Here is a 23717-nt window from a genome sequence, read left to right as displayed (position 1 = left end):
AGTGCCAGCACTAAAAGCAGAACAAGATGTTAGCCATGTTTGCACTGGCATACTGCAACACCATGCTAATCTTACTATTTCTGACATACATAGATATAGCAGAAGTAGTATGCCATTATGAACTGAAGCACTTTTTATGTGGAGCTTAAACTTCACATAGGTGTGTTGACGCCCTGACACAAATCATGTGAATGCGGCTTCACGATTTGCAAAGTAGAAAACCACAGTCTGCACAGTCTTAATATTGTGGAGGATGAGGGTTTATGAGATTTAATGTGCTATGGGTAATAGTTCTTTATATTAGTCAACCTCTCACTTAGACTTTGGAAAACGTTTAATATTACTTGAATTGGTGCTGTTTTAGTGCATTTCTATCTATACACTGTAGAATACTTTGTTTGGAAAATATTTATAAAACATTATTGTTACATATTTTTTTTTTTTTTCTAAGAAGAAACTAAATGCATTTTGACAGGAAAATAAATATATATTTATAGAGTCAAATTTCAGCACTTTTAAAATCGGATTAATCACAATTAACTACGAAAACTCATGCAATTAATCGTGATTAAATACAACTGACTTTTGATACAAAATTTATTCCACTGATTACACTAATAATATGACTTGTTTAAGAAAATATATATTTAAGAGAGTTGAGGAGTAGTTAACTAAAATTAGTGACACTACTAACTACGCTACTTTTTTCAGTCATGTGACAGTAGTTCAACTAGTTGAACCAGTTAAAATAAATGATTCCCTTATATTTAGCGTCGGGAACTCCAGTTCATTTTAGCGAGTCAGTTCTTTTGGACGGTGCATGTAAATGAACCAATTCACATAAGTGATTCCCTGATTCACTTGAGCCCTGTGCAGCCTTAAAGGGACTTTGCCAGATGTCAATTTTGTTAAGCGAAATATTTAATTTATTTGCACTCACCATATTTTCACTCAGTTATATAAAATTGTGTTTTCTAGTTTTATTAATTTATATTCTGTATAAATGTATGTTTAATTAAATGTCATCCTAATTAAATATATATCAAGTGATATTATTTATTTAAAACTATTTTCCTATTTAAATACCTTCAGTGTAGTTAGCTACTTTTTATTAGTAAAAGTACTATTTAAAAAGAGTAGCTTGACAGTAGTTGAACCACTTTAAGTTATATTTTCAGTTATAACTTAAAGTTGTTTGAAGCATAATCCACACTAAATTTAGTTAATTTAGATGTATTTTTTATTTTTGTTTTAATCCCTGTCTCCAATCCCTTGTTTAATGTGACTGAACAGAAAGTGTATTTGTTCATCTCATTTGTATTGTGTTGAACTGAGGTTAAACTGGCAGCACATTTCTATTGGTCATGTGTGCTGATTTAGACTTGTGTAAACGTTGTACCCTGAATATCTCCTCCTCCTCATCGAGGTTCAAGTCTACCAGACCTTCATCCTGTAGATCACATGATATTGCCCGGCGGATCTCCGGACCGATATCATGCAGCGTGCGCAGACCGGCCTGCACAGACACACATAAAACACACCTGAAAACCTGCTGACACAACCTAAATGCCTTCAATAATTCATCCAGCAGAGTTATTTCCATTTGGGGCATTTCTGTATGGCAGTTTTTTTGTGCTGTTGTATTCAGTTTACTGTTCACTTAACTTTTAGACTATTATTAAACTACAGTCATTAAAATGCCATTCTTCCACATCGTAAATAAGAGTTTGAAGTTTCATAGACTACAAATGATACTGAAAACTATGAGAACTAATTTAATGAGCACTCCCACCTGCTGCTGTCTATTACCCCATTACAACAACCAGTTAACTTAACAAGCACGATATCCTGTGCATGCTTAGTCCAGGATAGCTTTCCTACCACTGAATAAAATGTATAAAAAACAACTAATTTACAATGTAATTATATGATTAGTCATTCATGTCATATAAGTTGTGTTTCACTGTTAAAGTTCACCTGTAGAGCAGTGGCGCTGTTGAAATGGGGTTGGCACACAAGTCCTTGCTCTTTGCGTTTCTTGAATTTTCTGAAGTAGTCCTGTATGAGGAATGTTGCGTAGAACTTCCCTACTGTCACCTCATCATCTAAACACACACACACACACACACATGTTGGTGCGGCTATCCTTATGAGGACTCTCCATAGACATAATGATTTTTACACTGTACGAACTATAGATTCTATCCCCTACCCCTAAACCTAAACCTCAAAAAAAACTTTATGCATTTTTACATCGTTTAGTATGTTTTTTTTTTTTAAGCGATTTGATTTATGGGGACACTAGAAATGTCCTCATAAACCACATTTATAGCATAATACCCTTGTAATTACCAGTTTGTAACCTAAATAATTGTCCTCATAAACCACCCAAATCCGCCCACACACACACACACACACACACACCAGGTCAGATAATATATTCAGTAGCATATACTTTAATAACTGAAAACCGTATACCTGTATATTATTAAACAGTACACTGCCTCAGATAGGTGCTTCCAAAAATTCAGACAATCTGATCTACATTCCAAACAATACGATCTCATACATGTCATGTTCCACAAGCATACATGGGTGATTCTCATGAAACCTGACAAGAAATTGTCCTGGTCCAATTTTACTCCAAAATCAAAAGAAATTAATTCAAATTACATTTTGCTTCAAGAAAATGAAGCCTATTTTAAAGGGATAGTTCACCCAAAAAATTTAAATTTTCTTATCATTTACTCACCCGCATGCCATCCCAGATGTGTATCACTTTCGCTCTTCAGCAGAACACAAACGAAGGATTTTAGAAGAATATTTCAGCTCTGTAGGTCCATATAATACAAGTGAATGGTGATCAGACCTTTGTAGCTCCAAAAATGACATAAAGGAAACATTAAAGTAATCCATATGATTCCAGTGTTTAAATCCATATCTTCAAAAGCAATATAATATGTGGGTGAGAAACAGAACAATATTTAAGTCATTTTTTTACTCTAAATTTCCACTTTAACTTTCAGATGTGAAAGTGAAACTAAACAGGCACTACATGTGACTTTCAGATGTAAAAGTGACAGTCGAGATTTAGAGTAAAAAAAGGACTTACATTTTTATCTGTTTCTCACCCACACCTATTATATATTTTCTGAAGATATAGATTTAACTGCTGGAGTCATATGGATTACTTCTACTGTATGTTTCCTTTAGGTGATTTTTGGAGCTACAAAGGTCTGATCACATTCACTTGTATTGTATGGACCTACAGAGCTGAGATATTCTTCTAAAAATCTTTGTTTGTGTTCTGCAGAAGAAAGAAAGTCATACACATCTGGGATGGCATGAGGTTGGGTACATGATGGGTGAATTATTCCTTAAAGGGCCATTAAGACTTTTCATACTGTAACATTTTCAATACACTTATGCACATTTTACTGCCCAATTCTCATTACTGCAATGCAAATATTATCATTATGATATTCTTATTACCATAACATAAAAAACTATACATAATTTTAAGTGTGAAGCATATAAATATCACAGCAATACTTGGCTGTGTACACTATTTTTACTTTAATACAGTAAAAAAATTACAAATGACAAATTATGAGAATTTAGGGGGTAAAATGTGCTTAAAGGGATAGTTCACCCAAAAATGAAAATTCTCTCAAGATTTACTTACCTTTAAGCCATTCCAGATGTGTATGACTTTCCTTCTTCAGCAGAACCAAAATTAAGAATGTATAAGCCCATTTCAGCTCAGTGTGTCCATAAATGGAAATAAATGGGTGCCATCAGGCTGCTGGCTGTTTGACGATCCAAAAGACATATTTAGGCAGCATAAAATTAATCCACATGACTCCAGTCGACCAATGAATGTCTTTTGTTGCAAACCGATATGTTTGTGTAAGAAACAAATTGATAATTTAAATGTTTTTAACTTTAAATCGTTGCTTCCGGCCAGCGCTGTATTTCTGTTTGAAATGACCGAACTCTCGCATGATGTTCATTCCTCTGTTGTCTACAAAGCGTGCGCTTCCGACTTCTTGCGTGATCGCGTCATTGTGCTTATGTCACTGATGCGTTGACTGCTGGCAAGAAGTTAATAAAGTTTTAATTATCGATTTATTTTTTACAAAAAACAATCAGTTTCCTACAGAGGACATTCATTGATTGACTGGAGTCATGTGGAGTACATTTATGCTGCCTAAATATGCCTTTTACTCCGTCATACAGCCAGCAGCCTGACGACACCTATTTACTTCCATTGTATGGAAAAAACAGAGCTGAAATCTGCTTATAAAAATCTTAATTTTGGTTCTGCTGAAGAAGGAAAGCCATACACATCTGGAATGGCTCAAAGGTAAGTAAATCATGACAGGAAATTGTCTGCCTCATACAAAAGGCAAAAGTGTGAATGTTTACCGAACATTTACATATTTATGCAACAACATGCTGAACCCTTTCCAAAACACTTGAGTTTTGTAACTCTTTGTCTTTCAATGAATTTAGATTCTTCATCCGTTGGTATATGCCAGTTGATAATGTCACCTGATTTTGATGTGTAAGCGCCTTCTTTTGTGCTGATACGTGTACGGCTATGGGTTTGCAAACGTCACCCAACACTTACATCTTATTTGTCCGCAAGGGTTTCATCGGACAAATTCAACACACTCAATGTAGAAAAAAACCTCTTTGTCGGCAGGCGAATGTTCACTCGCAGTGTGCAAGACACCATAAGAATCCACTGTTTTAATAAAAAATATTCATAATGTGGGGCCTGGGTAGCTCAGCAAGTAAAGATGCTGACTACCACCCCTGGAGTAGTGAGTTCGATACCAGGGTGTGCTGAGTGACTCCAGCCAGGTCTCCTAAGCCCGGTTGCTAGGGAGGGTAGAGTCACATGGGGTAACCTCCTCGTGGTCGCTATAATGTGGTTCTCGCTCTCGGTGGGGAGCGTAGTGAGTTGTGCATGGATGCCACGGAGAATAGCGTGAAGCCTCCACACACGCTATGTCTCCGCGGTAACGCGCTCAACAAGCAACGTGATAAGATGCGCGGATTGATGGTGTCAGACGTGGTGTCAACTGAAATTCGTCCTCCGCCACCCAGATTGAGGTGAGTCACTATGCCACCACGAGGACTTAGAGCAAATTGGGCATTGGGCATTCCAAGTTGGGAAGAAAAAGGGGAGAAAAACAAATATTCATAATGCCAAGCATTTGCGGTGAATATTTGTATTAGGAGGGAAATCACCTGAAGCAAACTACACTTCAAAGCAAAGCGCACAACTGTCTGAATGTGTGTGTGTGTGTGTGTGTAACCTCCAGCAGGTGGCACCACTTGGTCCAGGAGTTTCATGCTGGTTCTCTTCCAGATCTTCTTGATTACAGCTCGTAACTCCTCATTGGCTTGTTCCAGATTCCCTGAGACACACACAGCAGTTATTACACACACATTCCAGCCTGATCTCATGAAAATTACTTGACTGTGGCATCATTTTTGCAAAATGACATTGCATGGTTCATTATACATTTCACAATTGTTCTGAGATATAAAGAAAAGACTTATAAAGACTTGTAAAAATTAATTTTCCTTGGTTGGAATAAAAATACTGTCAACAAACAAACCCAACTTAATGCAAAGCATGGAGTTTTACATAAAGTTTTATTTTATTTATTTATTTTTCTCAGGAGAGAAACGTTAAGCCACATTAACCGTTTTATCTGTGGACTTCTGTAAAGGAATATAAGTTTATAACTTATATATTCTCCTTAAATTACCCTTTTGTTCTTTTAGCAATAAATAGTTTTATAACAAGTGAAGTGAGAGAAATTTGGTTCTTTCTGGCCATTGTTTTAGTCTATTAGGCCATGCTAAGAATGTTTTTCACATTAAGCGTTTTAGTTTAGTAGTATCTTATTAGTATGATAGTATTTACCTATAAATAGTATTTGGTCCTAAAACTTGGCTTCATTAGAGAAAGAAAAGAAAACTTTTATGCAAAGTATAATTTATTTATTTTTTCTTTTGATTTCTTGACAGTTTTAAGGAGATTCACCCTTTTGCATTTTAATGAAAATATGAACAAACATTTTTGCCTTAATAAACAGAATAATACTGATGGATCACAGAGACCAACAATAATAGAGCCTTTTTCCTGTATTTTCCTGCATGATTTCTGTTTCGTTGTTTTTCCGCATATAAGCTGCAAAAAATAAATAAATAAATAAATACAATTAAAATAAAAATAACCTAAAAATGAATACAATATACAGTATATAGTTTGCAGTTTTGGAATTCAGAAGTTGAACATCCATTGACAGCCTATTATTACACAGGGCAATGGGTAGGTAGGTTAGAGACAGGCTGGCCCGTGGCATAGGCGACATAGGCGGTTGCCTAGGGTGCAAAATGGAGGTTTTTTTGTTGTTTTTTTCGGAAGTGCGCCCTCTCATGACGACTGTGCGCCCCTCTACCCATATATTGAGTACTAGAGCTACGCAGTTATATTATAATCGGATCCTTATCATATGTGGACAAAATGAGTGAAAAAAGAACAAAATTCTCAGGTGCACAAGGCAGGAAGCGGCACAAAGAGCAATATAAAGGTAAGAATCCCAAGTTAACGACTGTTCATGTCAGCCATTGATGTTTATTTATTAATTTGAAATAGCTTATTTAGAACCTCCTAACTGGCATGGACACTGTGGGCCGTTTTTTTTTTTTTTTTTTTTTTTTTTAGGTTTAGTGCAAGTTAAGTGCAGTGTATTTTCTTTAAAATAAACTTAAGCTTCTATAATGTTGTTTTAATTTCAGTTATATTGCTGCTTGCTTTCACTTCACCAAAAAAACTCCTATGTGTCTTCTTTTAAAAGAGACATGATTAGGACTGTAGTCTAAACCATTCATGCTAAGCACCCTCAAATGAACCTTAGAGCACCCTCAACTGCAGACCAGGGCAAACTACTGCCCGCTGGTCGATTTATCATGAACGTTTTTTGATAGATCTTTCATTTATCTGGCTTTGGGACCTATCGCGCATTCACAAGCTTTTAATATGCTCAGGGTTGCCAGATAATAGATGCAACACCCCACTCAGAGATTTATACAAGCAAAAATAGGAAATATTTCATCTTATGTCATACTTCATTTATGCAATCTTGCAACCATGCATGCGAGCGCGTGCTTTCTCCTCTTCGAAAAAAATAAAATAAAATACTTAGCGCTCAATAGTGCAATATTATGATAAAAGAAAAGTGTGATGCAGCCACTCCGTGTCCATTCGTGAGGCTGCGTGTGCTGTTTAGTGCCAGGTCTGCGAGCAAACCTTTTCAGTGATGAACTTTAGTAAAATCCCAATAGATCTTCACATCATTCGCACACAGAGGGGACACGTGAGTAAAAAATTGGCAAGCAGATTTCCTTGAATCTCAGCAAACACACAAAATCCCTGCATTTTGTAAACACACAAAATGCCGCATCAATGTATGTCCTAATCTGCATATGCAGCATTTTGCGGTCATTTTCAGTGACAGATCATGTGGAAAAAAAAAAAAAAAACGAATCAATAAATGTTTTGTACATGGAAAACTGTTCTTTACATTGTTTTAGTAGCATTTAAACACAATGTAATCTATTAAAAAATGTGTAATTATGATACATTTCCACTATACAGAGCACCCTCACTATTTTCAGAAGCACCCTCAGTGATTTTCATCTGGAACCAGGCCTGTAGCTGGCTAACATCTACAGATCCATTCATTTATGTAGCCTATATTTTGCAGGTCTATTTTGGGTACGTATTTCATATTGCTTTCTCTTTTTTTACCCTTTGTTTTATTAAGTACTTGTGCAACTGTAGGCACAGTTGTTTATGTGTGTATGTGTGTGTGTGTGTGTGTGTGTGTGTGTGTTTGCATTTCTTTATTTGGGTTTGAGTAAAGCTCATGTCTGGTCTCTTCTGGTCTCTTTACTCAAAATAAGTGTTTTCATGAGGGGGTTGGGGTTGGGGGGGCGCCAATCAAAAATCTCACTAAAGGCGCCAACAGAGCCTGGGCCGGCCCTGGTTAGAGGAGTAAAATGCAATCAAACATGACCAAATGTGATTGTGAAAGTTTTAACAAATCAGGCTCTGTCCAAAATAGGGTGAACATGCACAAATTCAGACTGCTTGTGTATTGGAAATAACACTTAAAACGAAGAGCACTTATTTTTCACCTTCCCAACTCACGGATTTAATATGGGTTGACAGACAAAAACTTTGCTTTGAAAAGTTTACAAATCAGACTGATCAAGATGAGAGGGGTTTCACTCACTCTTCTTCAACTTTTGGAGCTATTTGCAATATAAAATAAAGATTTGTAATGTTAAAGCAACCGAATGCAGAATGGAGGATGATGTCACCTGAACACAAATTGTGAAGATTTATGGCCAAAAGTAGTCTGAATTTCAAACCACAAACTGTGGTCAAAAAACCCCAGGCTTCATGTGTAACATCTGTCAGCACTACTCAACACCGCATGCAGCCCTCGAGCGATCTTTTGCGGCCCGCGTTATGATATCATGATCAGAAATATATTTATCAACAGCCTATCAAATCTGTATGAATTGTATGAACAGTTTTTCCTGCAGCGACAGCACTGAGACGCCTTCACACAAATGCTTTTTATCTACTTCGGTGCAAAACGCTAAGGAGGGTGAACAAATCTTTATGAGTTGTCACTGAAGGACTTTTGGTGCTAATTTTGGACATATCACTCTTGTTTTTTAATACATCTCCGATTGTATGTGATGTTGTACATTCATGGTGTTTGTTAGTTGACGATCACAGTGACAACAGAACTGATTTATATCAGAAAATCGAACTGTTGTGGTCTCAGTACTATGTGAGAGTATCCCGGACCAAACTCTAGACACATGTCACTGACAGAGAACGCCTGTAGGTCCCCTACCCTCTTGATGGAAGTGAGCGCAGTCAGGAGGGCAGTCTTCAAGGAGAGTTCCTTTAGCTCAACTGACTCCAGTGGCTCAAACGGACCTCCCCGTAGGACCCGAAGGACCACGGAGAGGTCCCATGAGGGGACGAGACGCAGTCTGGGAGGATTCAGCCTCCTCGTGCCTCTAAGGAACCTGATGACCAAGTCGTACTTCCCAAGAGACTTACCGTCAACTGCATTGTGGTGCGCCGCTATAGCGGCCACGTACACCTTCAAAGTGGAGGGGGACAGCCGTCCCTCCTTCATCAGGGGAATTCGACGGGGGGGCTGTCGCGAGGAGCGTGAGGTCTAAGTCTGGGTGGGCCAGTAAGGTGCTACTAGGATGACCTGCTCCTCGTCCTCCCTGACCTTGCACAGCACAAGTAGGCTCACTGGGGGAACGCATACTTGCGTAGCCCCCGGGACCAGCTGTGTGCCAGCGCATCTGTGCTGAGGGGAGCCTCGGTCAGGGCATACCAGAGCGAGCAGTGGGAGGATTCCTGGGAAGCGAACAGGTCTACCTGCGCTTGACCGAATAGACTCCAAATCAGCTGGACCACCTGGGGGTGGAGTTTCCACTCTCCCTTGAGCGTGACCTGCCGCGACAGCACGTCTGCCACGCCTGGACACCTGCACTAAGGGGACCCCAACCCGCAGAAATGCAAGGTCTGTCCAAGGGCTGAACAGGTGGTGGCAGATCGGCGTGATGGCCATGCAATGTGCCCCGTGGCGCCATGCCCATCTCTGGACTTGAGTCTGAAGCCAGTGCAAAAGAGGTCTCATATGCATCAACCTGAGTGGCTTGACCACCGCCGAGGACGCCATATGCCCCAGGAGCCTCTGAAATTGTTACAGTGGGACCGTCGTTCTCTGCCTGAACACCTTCAGACAGTTCAGCTCCAACTGTGCATGCTCGCTCGTGAGGCGTGCCATCATAGAGACCGAGTCTAACTCCATACCAAGAAAAGAGATGCTCTGAAGCAGGGAGAGCTTGCTCTTTTCCCAGTTGACCTGAAGCCCCAGCCAGCTGAGGTGGCTGAGCACCAAGTCCCTGTGTGCACACAACAAATCCCGAGAGTGAGTTAGAATCAGCCAGTCATAGAGAGAGTAGAGGATGCGGACGCCTAATTCCCTTAGCAGGGCAAGGGCTGCCTCTGCAACTTTCGTGACGGCGCGAGGTGACAGGGACAGACCGAAGGGGAGGACCTTGTACTGGTATGCTTGGCCCTCAAAAGCAAACCGCAGGAAGGGCCTGTGTCGAGGTAAAACCGAGACATGGATGTACGCGTCCTTCAGGTCTACCGCTGTGAACCAATATTGATGCCGGACGCTCGCTAAAATGTGTTTTTGCATCAGCATCTTGAACAGAAGTCTGTGCAAGGCCCAGTTCAGTACTCGCAGGTCCAAGATTGGCCGCAACCCACCGCCTTTCTTTGGTACGATGAAGTAGGGGCTGTAAAACCCCTTCTTCATCTCGGCAGGAGGGACAGGCTCTATTGCGTCCTTCTGTAGAAGGAATGTGATCTCCGCACGCAAGGCAACAGTGTTCTCACCCATCACCAAGGTGAAGCAGACACCGTTGAACCTGGGCGGACGCCTGGCAAACTGAATCGCGTAGCCGAGTCGGACGGTCCTGGTCAGCCACCACGACGGGTTGGGAGTGCAAGCCATGCCCCCAAGCCCCCGGTGAGGGGGACCAAGGGAACAATTGTGTCGGATGTACCGGCGGGTGGGGCCTCACGTGAAGCGGAGCCTGAGGCGCCACATTGGGGGGGCTCGAGCCCCGAACTCGTGGCTGTGCTGAGTCTGGGGACATCAAAGCACTTACCTGGCTCTGTATACCCACCATAGGACCGGTCCTGGACAGGAGAGTAGGGAAATCGTCCTCAGGGCCTGTCACAACCATCCTGGCCTGGGTGCAATTTTGCCACAGCTGGGCGCTTGGGGGGCCCGCCTCCGGAGTGCCATGCCTGCCATAAAGGTGCGGTGCCCAGCGGTCATGATAACGACAGCTGTGGACACCGGATGTATGACCCAGGAAGTGAGGAAACCGCTCTTTTCTTGAAAATGTGGGTACCACAGCCCTTTGGGCATGCAATGAAATCATAAGAAAAGGAAAACAAAGATTCTCCTCCCGGCCCTCCACTGGGGGATGGAGTGGTCTGTTTACCAGCTCCGGGTCTGTAGCGGGTCTCCATCTCCCTGGGTCGCCCGTCTCAGGGGCGCTTCGAAGCCTTCCTCAGGTTCTTAGTGGCGGGCCGTGAGACGGGTGGCATCTCCTTCCTGCGGGTGGCTCCACACTGGGCCGGCCTCCTGGGGCGGGCTGCGGAGGAGCCAGTGTTGCTTCTGCAGGGGGACGCCCTTGGCGACGAGCAGACAGGGTGCGGGATCTTGATCCGCGCCACAGCAGGATGTGCTGGATAGCCTCCTGCTTCTTAACCGTCGAGAACTGCTGGGCAAAGTCCTTGACGGTGTCGCCGAATAGGCCAACCTGGGAGATGGGGGCATCAAAGAATCGTACCTTGTCAGCCTCCTTCATCTCGACCATGTTGAGCCAAAGGTGGTGCTCCTGGACCACCAGGGTGGACATCGCCTGCCCGAGAGACCCATTGTTACCCGGAGGGCGAGATCGGTCGCAGAGCGCAGCTCCTGAATCAATCCCAGGTCAGAACTACCCTCGTGCAGTTCTCTCAGCGCCTTGGCTTGGTGCACTTGCAGGAGAGCCATGGCGAGCAGGGCGGAGGCGGCCTGTCCAGCGGCACTGTAGGCCTTAGTCGCCAGTGACGATGTAAGCCTACAGGCCCTAGACAGGAGTCTCAGACGGTTCAGGCGGCGTTTTGCGGGCACAAGTGCATCGCAACCACCTTATCCACCTGAGAAATCGCCGAGTACCCCCTTGCAGCCCCACCGTTGAGGGTAGTGAGAGCAGAGGAGCCCATAAATCGGGTCCGGTCGTGCCCACCACGATCTCGTGAGCTCATCATGCACCTCTGGAAAGAAAGGAACCAGTGCAGGGAGCACGGCCGTGAGTGGTGCTCTGAGCCCAGGAACCAATCGTCGAGCCACGAGGGTTCAGGGGGGAGTGGAGGGTTCCATTCCAGCCCGATGCTCGCAGCCGCCCGGGCAAGCATGGCCTCCAGCTCCACATCAGCCTGCAACTGGGCGACCGCACCCGAGGGTGGGAGCCCAGTCGAGTCCTCAGCATCAGACTGGACGAGCCCGCTCTCCGATGCTGCAATCAAGAGCTCATCCTCTTCGTGAGACCCGAATGAGATTGCGAACTTGCCCTGAGACAAGCCGGCAGTCTCATCCCAGAACTCGACCGGGGCACACGAGCGTACTGGAGAATGGGAGGTCTGTGGGGGGTTTCCCGTCGGAGAAGCTCCCATTGAGGTCCCCAAATTAGCCCCAGTGCTAACCACCATGGCCTCATACCCATAGGTAGAAGGACTGAGGCAGGGAGCCACTGGGGTGGCTTTCCCTCTGATGGAGGAAAACTACAACCGCAACATTGCCAAGGTCAAGTTCCCATCCACGAACAATGTCTCCACATGGGCAGCACATGAGACAGCAGTCGTGGCCGACAGAAGCAGAGTGATAGCGACCGCTACCAGGAATTATACACAGACGGAAAGGCATCTTTAAAAAGACGCTCCGTCTGTGCCACTCTTTTAGTAGGAAAATATACTTTTTTATTAGGAAGAATATACTCTTTTAGCTGCTGAAGCGCCCAGGGGCGTTCTCTGCACACCACTGGTGCAAGAGGGGGAGAAACCGCTGTAATGCGCCGTAAATCCATCAGCTTTCGAGGTGAATGGATCGGCGGAGGAATTCAGCTCACTGAAACACAACCGCTCGGCCACGAAGAAAAAATCTGAATGAGTGGTTGCAAGCCAGCTCCTTTTATACCCGTACGTCCGGGGGAGTGGCATGCGAATTCCACTCGCCAATTCCCATTGGCCTTTTCTTAAAGATCAGAGGTGTTTGGGGCTCCCAAGGGCGACCCCTAGTGTCACTACATCGACACAACTTTGAGTGAGTGACAGATAGGGAACTCAATATTTTAATCCTTTTTTACAATAAATATCCACTTTCACATCTGTAAGTCACATGTGGCACCTGTTTAGTTTCATTTTCACATCTGAAAGTGAAAGTGGAGATTTATAGTAAAAAAAATGCAGAGGACTTAAATATTGATCTGTCTTTCATCCACAGAGATGAGACATGTTTTCTAAAAAAAAAAAAAAAAAAAAAAAACAATTAGCATTTGTGTTCAGCAGAAGAAAGAAAGTTATACACATCTGGGATGCCATGAAGATGAGTAAATGATGAGAGAATTTCCATTTTTAGGTGAACTATCCCGTTAAGTAACATTACAACATTCTTACAATTAACATGTTATATATAATTATACACACACACACACACACACACACACACACACACACACACACATATATATATATATATATATATATATATATATATATATATATATATATATATATATATGTATATGTTATAATCATAAAATTAAGTGTGCGGCCCTTGAGGGTACAGGGATCCAGCTTTGCGGCCCCTGACCTTTCCGAAGTTTAGTAGCCCTGATCTAAGTTAATTGGTTTTATTCCAACTAAAAATTGCGGTTAATTAAAAATAAATATTGGGTAGAATAATATTGACTATATAAGCAGTAGCACTGAATATTTAGATGTATACAGTATATTCAATTTACATGGTACACTATTAAGGCCCCTGAGCACTTCCAATGGAATTGAAGAATGAACGAGTGTAATGTCATTTGGAACTAAATCTGGTCAAAATGAAAGTGTTTTTGCATTTGTTTCAGTGGTTCGTACTTTCAGAAAAACCTGTTACTGGAAGACAGACTTCTTTTTGGCTCTGAGTGAAGAATGAAGAAGCACTTCTCTGTGAGTGTGCTGTGCCTTTAATATAAGCTAAGGTATATGTATCAGATAATCTTTCCTTGTAGGAATGTTATCCTAATGGAGGAGGGGGAAATTCACACCTACAGCAGGCTATGGCCTCTTTTCTATTAACGAAGAGTTGACATAGAGAAAGAAAGACTTCTGAACTCTGAAAATGGTTGGTATCATGCCTCATGTAAACATTATGCAATAATTCAAACATTTCTTTGAACAAAAAGTTCATATTTGTGTCATATATAGCTATTCGTTAAAGGTTTCGTTGGTAACTGAAATGGAAGTGTAATAATAAACTTGAGTGTGTACTTTCTTAAATGATGTTTTTAATTTTTCATATGAATTATGTCTTTTTTTTAAGTTATGAAGATAATGATACACTTAAAGTATTCTAATCACTTCCTTATTTACATTTAGGCCTGGCCTAAAATATTTACCCTCTCCCAATTCTAAGCTGAATCTCACAAAGGGCACATGTGTAAGACGTGCGAGACAACAGAATCATGACTAGAATCATGAGACTATACTAGGCTAGAATCGGCAACTAATGGCCCATTCACATTAAAAGCAAAGCGAATGATCGCCATTAGCATATCCACACCTTTACAAAGGGTGGCACTGATCAACAGCCAATTTTGCAAATGTTTTACAAACATCGATGATTATCTCAGAGAAACTGAGCACTGCCTGGTTAACTTGCCTTATGCTTCGTCGTGTGAAAACTCAAGCTCATATGGAAGACCACGGTAAGGAGTGTCCATGTGTTCATGGAAACACTACCGACTGGTACCCGAGACCACTACTCAGCTCTGTGTAAAGCTCTATGCGAGGAGTATTCGCTGTATACCGACGAAGCTTCCGCTACCCTAGGCGCTTTCGCCATCACACAGAAGAGGCATGAGCCTCCGCGTGAGTATTACAGATGCCTGAAAACCGCATACTTCCAAGGACGTAACGCACCAGGTCTGGAGGAGGAATGGGCTTTCAAGTCTCTTTCCTTCACAACCTCCACGAGAGCGTGCGTTATGACGCCACAATGCACTGCAGAATGGGCAACCCCACCATGCAGGAAATCAGAAGGTACATGCAACTGGCATGGGAGACGCACGTGCGCCCTTCCCGAGGGCAAGAAGGTGACGCGAGATTCCTGGGGATCTGAGCCTCAGAATATGCAGACCAAGGCTTCCAAACCAAATGGTGTTCTTAACGGTTCCCCAAGAAGCCACTGTGCACATTGACAATATTGTCCTCCATCTCAACGTCGATAAACATGACACAGAAATTGAGATCATGGATGCATTTAGAGGTCACAACCTCACCATTGATGACACCCTTCAACAGCATTAGTGAAGTTCAGTCTCAAACCGACTGCCTAGTCACATAAGCAGACCGTCATCATAACAAGAACACCCTATCAGTTTGGTTGCCCTCGGGCTCCTCCTTAGTGGTTGGATCATCACAGCAAATTATTGCACACGCCATGTACAGGTACATTCAACATCTACAGGCCAGACTGGACTCCCTCCAGTCTGAGCCCATCCCACAGGTTAACCCCAATAATTTCCAAGGATAAGCCTCTTAACCTTTAACCCTCCTTTCCTTTCCTCTAACGTTTTGGTTCTAGTAACCATTGTCAGGTTCTGCTTTGATTTTGTGTTATGACCAAAGAACAACAAAGGATTGTGTTCCAGTTAATGCTGCGCCTACCTATAACTTGAAACGTTTATGTGTGATGAATGTAGTTTTAGACTTAGCTAGAAGTTCTATGCCCAGATGTGCCTCAATCTCTGTCCAGACGAAAAAGCCTCTGTGAACTCTAATGAACTGTATGGACTGTGAAACCGTTTTCTTTTCTATCAGGAATACATGGATGGGTAACCCACAGGTTACTGTGAACCGACAAGAACTGTTCGGCCCTTCAGTTGCTCTTAAGATGCTGGACAACAACCAACTCTTCAGACCAAAGGGGGGAATGTTGGGCCTCATGTATTCAGATATAAGACAAAGACAGGCCTGCACACAGTCGTAAAGCCTGACTGAGGCCTACACACACAGTCATAAAATCTTACTGATAACAACCGTGCCAAAATCAAACAAAGAGAGTCTAAAACAAATCCTAAGCCTTGCTCACTTTACATGTATGTGTGAAATTCCAAAGGACCGAGCTCTCAACTCCTATTGGATGAGGCGCACGACAGAATGCCCCTCAACCATGACGTCATCGGGAGTAGAAATACCTCTGAGTTCCTTCTGGGCATCGCTTCCAGCAACTACTTGCCATGCATAGACGCAACTCATCGCTGCTCGTTGCACAAGGAAGTAACGTACAACTTGAAACTGTGGCCATATAATCTCCATCTCGCTGGATGAGTTGAGATTACTCTGTGTTCCACCGAACACTCTAACGAATCCGAAGGAGACCGCCAAGCAATCCGCATCTTCATCCGTTTGCCTGCAGAAGTGAAGAAAGATTTCTCTTCCCTCTTCAACCAAGTGGACGTCGCTGATTTCTCCGCCAGCCTGCCAAGAATCAGCAGCCGTACCGCCCGCTGACAGAGTGAGGAAATGGCCTCCTGTCATCACCCGAGCCTCGAGGAACCGAGTCAGAGTCAAACGATGGATGAACACATATTCTACCTGCGTCCTCACGCAATTCAAGTAAGAGGTTTACGTCTGGGCAGAGATAGAATATTATAGTGTGTTATTCTTGTGTATCAAGGATATTGCTTGTGCAGTTTACGGACCGCTGAGTATCCGTAAGGTATTACTGTAACGTACTGTTACCACGAATGAGATTAGCTGTGTTGTAGTCCAACCACGTTGGACTTTGTGTATTTCCGCCATCGCAGATGAGACCAGCACACTGAGTTTATCCATTAAAGAACCAAAGACCATGCATTTCGGATGGCGCATTTCAGTGGCTTCTCCCTCCTCTGCACCGGTGCACTGCAGAAAACGCCCCTGGGCGCTTCGGCAGAAAAACAAGAGAGTATCTTTTCTGAAAGAGCTTTTTTCTCCTCTAAAAGAGTATATATTTCTCTAAAAGAGCGGCACATACGGAACGCCTTTTTAAAGATGCGCCTGAACGCTCTCAGACAGTTCAGCACCGACTGCGTGCGCTCGCTTGAGGTGCGCCATCGAGACTGAGTCTAACTCCATGCTGAGAAAAGAGATGCTCTGAAACGGGGAGAGCTTGCTCTTTTCCCAGTTGAACCGAAGCCCCAACCGGCTAAGGTGCCTGAGCACCAGGTCCCTGTGCGCACACAACAAGTCCCGCAAGTGAGCTAGAATCAGCCAGTCGTCAAGATAATTGTGGATGCTCACCAAAATGCGTTTTTTTGCATTAGCATCTTGAACAGGAGTCTGTGCAAGGCCCGGTTCAGAACTCGCAAGTCCAAGATTGGCCGAAACCCACCGCCTTTTTTGGGTACGATGAAGTAGGGGCTGTAAAACCCCTTCCTCATCTCAGCTGGAGGAACAGGCTCTATCTCCGCGCACAAGGCAGCGGCGTTCTCGCCTTTCACCGAAGTGATAACAGAGGCCGTGGACACCGACTGTGTGACCCAGGAAGTGAGGAATTCGCTCTTTTCTTGAAAATGTGGGTACCGCAGCCCTTTGGGCATGCGGCGAAATGACAAGAAAAGAAAAACAAGGATTCTCCCCCCGGCCCTCAACCGGGGGAAGGAGTGGTGCTCTTACCAGCTCCTGTGTAGCGGGTCCCCGACTTCCTGGGCTGCCTGTCTCAGGGGCACTTCGAAGCCTTCCTTGGGTTCTTGGTGGCCAGTCATGAGACAGGTGGCGACTGCTTCCTGCGGGCCGCTCCACGCCGGAGACAGCCTGCTGGGACGGGCTGTTGCAGAGCTGGTGTCACCACAGGGGGACACCCTTGGGGACGAGCAGACAGGGTGCGGGATCTTGAGCCATGCCAGGCCAGGATATGTTGAATGGCCTCCGTCTGCTTCCTCACCATTGAAAACTGCTCGGCAAAGTCTCTGACGGTGTCACCGAATAGGCCAACCTGGGAGATGGGGGCATCAAGGAATCGTACCTTGTCAGCCTCCCTTGACCCGACCAGGTTGAGCCAAAGGTGGCGCTCCTGGACCACCAGGGTGCACAACGCCTGCCCGAGAGACCATGCCGTGACCTTCGTCACCTGGAGGGTGGGATCGGTCGCTGAGCGCAGCTCCTGCATCGATCTCAGGTCAGAACTACCCTTGTGCAGTTCTTTGACTGCCTCGGCTTGGTGCACTTGCAGGAGAGCCGTGGCCTGCAGGGTGGAGGCAGCCTGTCCAGTGGCACTGTAGGCCTTAGTCGCCAGTGACGACGTAAACCTACAGGCCTTGGACAGGAGTCTCGGATGGCTCAGGTGCATCGTGATAGCCTTATCCACCTGGGGAATCACCGAGTATCCCCTGGCAGCCCCACCGTCGAGGGTAGTGAGAGCAGAGAAGCTCAGAGACTGGGTCCGGGCAGTAAAAGGTGCCCACCATGATCGCAAGAGCTCATCACGCACATCTGTGAAGAAAGGAATGGGGGCGGGGCGTGGCCGTGAGCGGTGCTTGGGGCCCCGGAACCAGTCATCGAGCCGTGAGGGTTCAGGGGAGAGCGGAGGATTCCACTCCAGCCCGACGCTCACAGTCGCCCGGGCAAGCATGGCAGTCAGATGCGCATGGCGTCAGACTGAACCAGCCCGCATTCTGATGCTGTAATCGAAAGCTCATCCGCTTCGCATCTCAATGAGATCGTGAACTCACCCTGAGACGAGTCAGCGGTCCCATTGCAGAACTCGCTGGGCATGCTGGGGAATGGGAGGTCCACGGGGGGTTTCCCAGCGGAGCGGCTCCCATTGAAATCCCCAAATCGCTCCCAGTGCTAACCGATGCGGCCTCAAACCTGTAGGTAGAAGGACCGCGGCGGGGAGCCGCTGGGGTGGCTTCCCCTCTGAGGAAGGAAAGCCACGACCGCAACGTTGCCATAATTATGCAGTGAGAACATGACTTGTCCGCAAACGCTGTCCCCGCGTGGGCAGTGCCCAGCACGTGAGGCAGCGATCGTGGCCGTGGGAAGCGGAGAGGTAACGATTGCAACCAGGAAATATACACAAACAGAAAGGCATCTTCAAAAAGATGCTCTCCGTGAGTGAAGCTCTTTTAGAAGGGAAATATACTCTTTTAGAGGAAGAATATACTATTTTAGGCTGCTGAAGCACCCAGGGTTATTCTCTACACTCAACCGGTGCAAGAGGGGGAGAAGCCGCTGAAATGCACTGTAAATCCAACAGCTTTTGTAGAGGTGAATGGATCGGCGGAGGAATTCAGCTCGCTGAAAGAAAAAATCTGAATGAGTGGTTGCAAGACATCTCCTTTTATACCCGTATGTCCGGGGGAGTGGCATGCAAATTCAACTCGCCAATTCCCATTGGCCTTTTCTCAAAGATCAGAGGTGCTTGGGGCTCCCAAGGGCGACCCCTAGTGTCACTACATCGACACAACGTCGAGTGAGTGACAGAAGGGGAACATGAGGGTTTAAATACATGGACATTGGAACAAACCAAACCAGAACAAACCAATGAACAAACAGAACTCTAAACAAGATAACAAGACAATCAACCAATGAAAACAAGACACATGAACATGGAGGGAAAACATGAAATCATATGACAAGGGAACCACATGACATGAAACAGGAACTAGAATTTTCAAAATAAAAGACATGAAATACAAGAATCAACAAAATACACATGACAGTTACTGACTAGTTGTTTATTTGACAATGTATAATTAAAAGAAGTTTTGTTGTAAGAAGAGGAATTTTATAAAATGATAAATTAATTAATGAAAAATGCCATCACATTTCTTGTTGGTTTAGATTTGTTTATTTAAAATATAGTTAGGATCTATTATTGGATTGTAATTATGTCTCTAAAAAGTCTGCAAAAACGCCTTATACAAGAATTATATTGAATTTATTTCTGATTTGGTACATCTGCTCTGTAGAAATCTGAAATGATCTCATCCTTTGGTAACACATAGCAGAGGATAGTAAATACAATAAGAACTGCATTTCTCATTTCCAAATAAAGAATTACTGAAATCATTACTGGAACTGTTAAGTAACCAGAATCGATAAGAGGAATTGGAATCAGAACTGGAATCGTTCAGTTCCTTACGATTCCCAGTCCTTCTGATAATGTGTGAGTACCATGCACATCTACTTGTTTTTTTTGCTCAAAACCCCACGTTTTTTGTTCAAAACCCCACGTTACGAATTGAACGTGATGACATCTAAATGCTCCAAGAGTCCGTATAATGCAAGCAATAAAACACTAATCTCAACAAACAAAACTAATCTTCAGTCTGACCCATTATTAGATACTTTTAAACTGTTAATGACAGCACAGCAATAACGATAACAAGATTGTGGAGAAACCACCTCCTTTTTTGTATACAAATGCACTTTGATAGAAAGACAAAAATACAGAGTGCACTGCAAGTTACGGCAATCATATTAATATATTAGGTGAAGAAAAAAAACACATAAGATCCATAAAGTTGTTTATTAAAATGGATACAAAGGCAAAGATGCCGCAATATATATTATACTGTGAAGAGTACTTAAGTAAGATTAAATGAAAAGGTAAAAATGCAGCAATATGAAATACATTATGAAGAATATCCACATAAGATCAGAAAGTTTTTATAGGGGCAGTGATGCAGCAATATCACTTACATGTTAAAGCTGAACTATGTAACTTTTTCTGTGTTAAAATACTTTCTCCTGCTTAATATGCTTAATATGCAGAGACAACTATAAGTGAGCCATTCGTAGGTTAATTTTCTTGAAAACAATGCAGTGTGTCTCTGTAGCGCTCTGTTTGTTAAGCGGCCCGTCTATATAGACACAATTTAATTGACTCGACCAATAGCATCTTTGTTGGACCAATGGTAGACAGGGGTCGTATTCAGAAAGCTGTTTTTAAAACAATGTTTATTTTTGCATTTCCATTTGGTGCCACAGAAATAACATACTTTTAGCTTTAAGAGAACCCATTTGAGAAAAGATGTTTTAAGTTTTAAAAGCATTTGAAGCAAATAAAATACACATCCTCACTGATAGTTCAGAATGTCTTTCTTGAGTTACTCGAATGTTGGTGGGCACAACAGCTTTCTGGGCTTTAGTGCTACCAGTTGTGCTGGTTTGGTAACTGCAGCAGCTTCTGACACGTGATCCAAAGCTCATATTTCATTGACCGGGGCATTTCATCGTTGAGCGAGAAATTGTTTTTTGACACACTCACAGTAAAAAAGACTTTGCTTTGTTGATATGCGAATGTTCGCTCTTGGTGTGAATGGCTCCATAGGAATCAATTGTTTCTTTTCTAAATCATTACTGCCGTGAAAATTCAAAAATTTGCATTTGGTGTGCAATGGTCTTAATGTTGTAAACTTTAGCACAAGAAAATAAGAGACCCTCTCGGTGCTTTTTTAGGGAAATAAAGGGCATTCTCCATCTCTTTACACCACATAGGCTGTTTGAGGTTTAGGTAAACCATTTGTGGCAGGGAACAGCCACTGTAAAAACATTCCACATAATGCCTACAGCAATGTGTATAAAAAAATATTTGATTATTGAATTATTAGATACAACGCATTTGAGATTCACTAACTTTAATTTTGGTTTACGACTTTACTGCATCTGTTGTAACATAACAAATATTTGAATACGTTACAAGTGTCACAGACCATTGGCTTGTAAATTATAATCCTAGATAAATGTACATAAATATTTCAAGATGTATCATAATTTAACTTTTAATTGCTTTGTATTTTTAAGCATTTAAATTTATATAGCAAAATATTTTCCATGTATGCTATGTTATTTAACTTCTCGCAACAAGAATTTGTTCTGAAATACAGTTTTGTAAAACTCAGAATGCAGTGTATTAAAGACCATAGTGACAAACAGCTGTTCATGAATTTGACAGATTTCATGAGTTTAAGAAATATTATCCTCAGATTTAAGCTAGATATGATTGTGAAATGGGGGGTGGAGAAGAAAGGCTGACGTTTGAGATGTAGATCTTTGAATCGATTGCTGAACTGTTGACTCCTAACACCAATCAAATGTTAGAATTTTGGATAGTGAACATGAGATTAGTCTTTCTCAGGTGCTGATCTCTCTAAAGGAATGTGCCTGTGTAGGATCCGGTATAAATCTCTTCACTGATTGCCGGTTGGGAGCAGATTGGAGCACATACATAAGCATCACCCAAGTGTTCACAGCCTGATGGCCTTCTTGGGCAGGCTGGCAACAAGGACTGATTTTAGTTCAGGTATTAGATAAACAATTGTATCTAATTGTACCCCCCAATCATGCACAAATAAACTTGTAAATGTAGTTGTTTATCGAATGCAAATGTTAAAACAACTGGTCATGCGCTATAGTAAAAGATTAAAAGAACAGGGCAAAAACTAAGTGTTTATGAATTAATAATCTACCATTTTACTTGTAATTTGTGTGAAAGTGAAAAAAAGTCATTGTTGTTATAGCACCTCTAGTGTTCGTTTCACCAGGAAACTCCCGCGATACGTACAAAGAGCCACATAAAATTCATTTAACAAAAAAATTTAGGTTTTGTAAAGTGATTTTATGAAAGCAGGTTGAACATTCACGGCAGTTTACACAGTCGTTATTGCACAAATATTCACAGCAGTGATCGTGTGTAAATAACGTTACAATCACTAATGACTTACCTTCAGTCTTAATTTTTAGAGCAGTTCTGACCAGGGCGAACAGTGTGGCGTTAAACATCACTGTACCATCACTATTTAATGGCATGTTCATGGCAACCAACCTCTGAAAATACATAATATTTACAAAAAGAGTTAACGTGTTGAAAGTATGTGAAACATACATGACATTTTATTCAGTGTGTCAGAACGCAATTCATAATGCAATACAATACACTGCATTCTCAGTGTTACTGCAAAGTGGCGCTATAGCAGGCATTAGTGTAAACTGTCTCCATCTACACTCAGTTTTCTCTTTCAGGTCAACCAACTACTGTCATGATGAAGCAACAGTTTGAGGAGAATCCTGCTGAATAAATTAGTTAAATTGTCTGATGTTTAATCACACAGACATCTGAAGGTAACTATCGCCCCCTTGAGTACTGGTGTTGTTACCACCACAGTAACACACAAATGTAAGTTGTGAACAATGGAACCATATGCTTGAAGTTGGGCTGAAATTCAGAATTTAAGAATAAGTTTTAATTTGAATCTTTGTTTCATTTAGGTATGCCCTATCTTGCAAGATTTATCTGTCTTTTAAAAAAAAGAAACGAAAAAGTAACGGTGTTAGTGCATTGTTAATATCTTGAAGTATAATTTTTTTCTAGTCATTTTATTGTCAGCAGTTTTCATCAGTTTATCATCATTATGTCTTTTGTCTTGTCTTTGTTATCGTTGACAAAATTAAAAAAACCTGTCAAAGAACATTTTCGTCAGTCATTCCATTGACGAAATGAAAACTGATATCCTGATCCTGCAGGTTTAGTATGTTCACATATGTTCAGTATGTTCTGTTTGTGTATCTCTTTACACATATACATGCGTGTGTGTGTGTGTCAGTGTGAGTATATGTTTCTGCAAACCTTGCAGGCCACTCGATGAGGACACAATTTGCCGAAGCCCAGCGGTGGCTGAATCCTACGCAGTAACGTCACCACATCTAAATGTTTGATACGACCCCTGAGAAACACACACACACAGACACACAAAATCTATGTATT

At 42.7% G+C, this 23717-nt stretch overlaps 1 protein-coding gene across 1 annotated transcript in view; it reads right to left on the bottom strand.

Moving 5' to 3' along the window:
* cacna1db (calcium channel, voltage-dependent, L type, alpha 1D subunit, b) overlaps positions 1 to 23717 on the bottom strand; it is a 203019-nt gene that overhangs the window by 14315 nt on the left and 164987 nt on the right. The window contains exons 37-41 of the mRNA XM_051670137.1: positions 23580 to 23676; positions 22678 to 22780; positions 5328 to 5429; positions 1978 to 2105; positions 1400 to 1516 (exon numbers count right to left, since the gene is read on the bottom strand). Of these exons, the coding sequence (XP_051526097.1) occupies positions 1400 to 1516; positions 1978 to 2105; positions 5328 to 5429; positions 22678 to 22780; positions 23580 to 23676 (547 nt within the window). The remainder of the gene's footprint in view (positions 1 to 1399; positions 1517 to 1977; positions 2106 to 5327; positions 5430 to 22677; positions 22781 to 23579; positions 23677 to 23717) is intronic.

The sequence above is a fragment of the Myxocyprinus asiaticus genome, chromosome 33, assembly GCF_019703515.2.
Source record: "Myxocyprinus asiaticus isolate MX2 ecotype Aquarium Trade chromosome 33, UBuf_Myxa_2, whole genome shotgun sequence".
Classification (NCBI taxonomy): Eukaryota; Metazoa; Chordata; class Actinopteri; order Cypriniformes; family Catostomidae; genus Myxocyprinus; species Myxocyprinus asiaticus.
The sequence above is the reverse complement of the archived record's forward strand: the minus strand, read 5'-3'. Positions and strand labels throughout refer to the sequence as shown.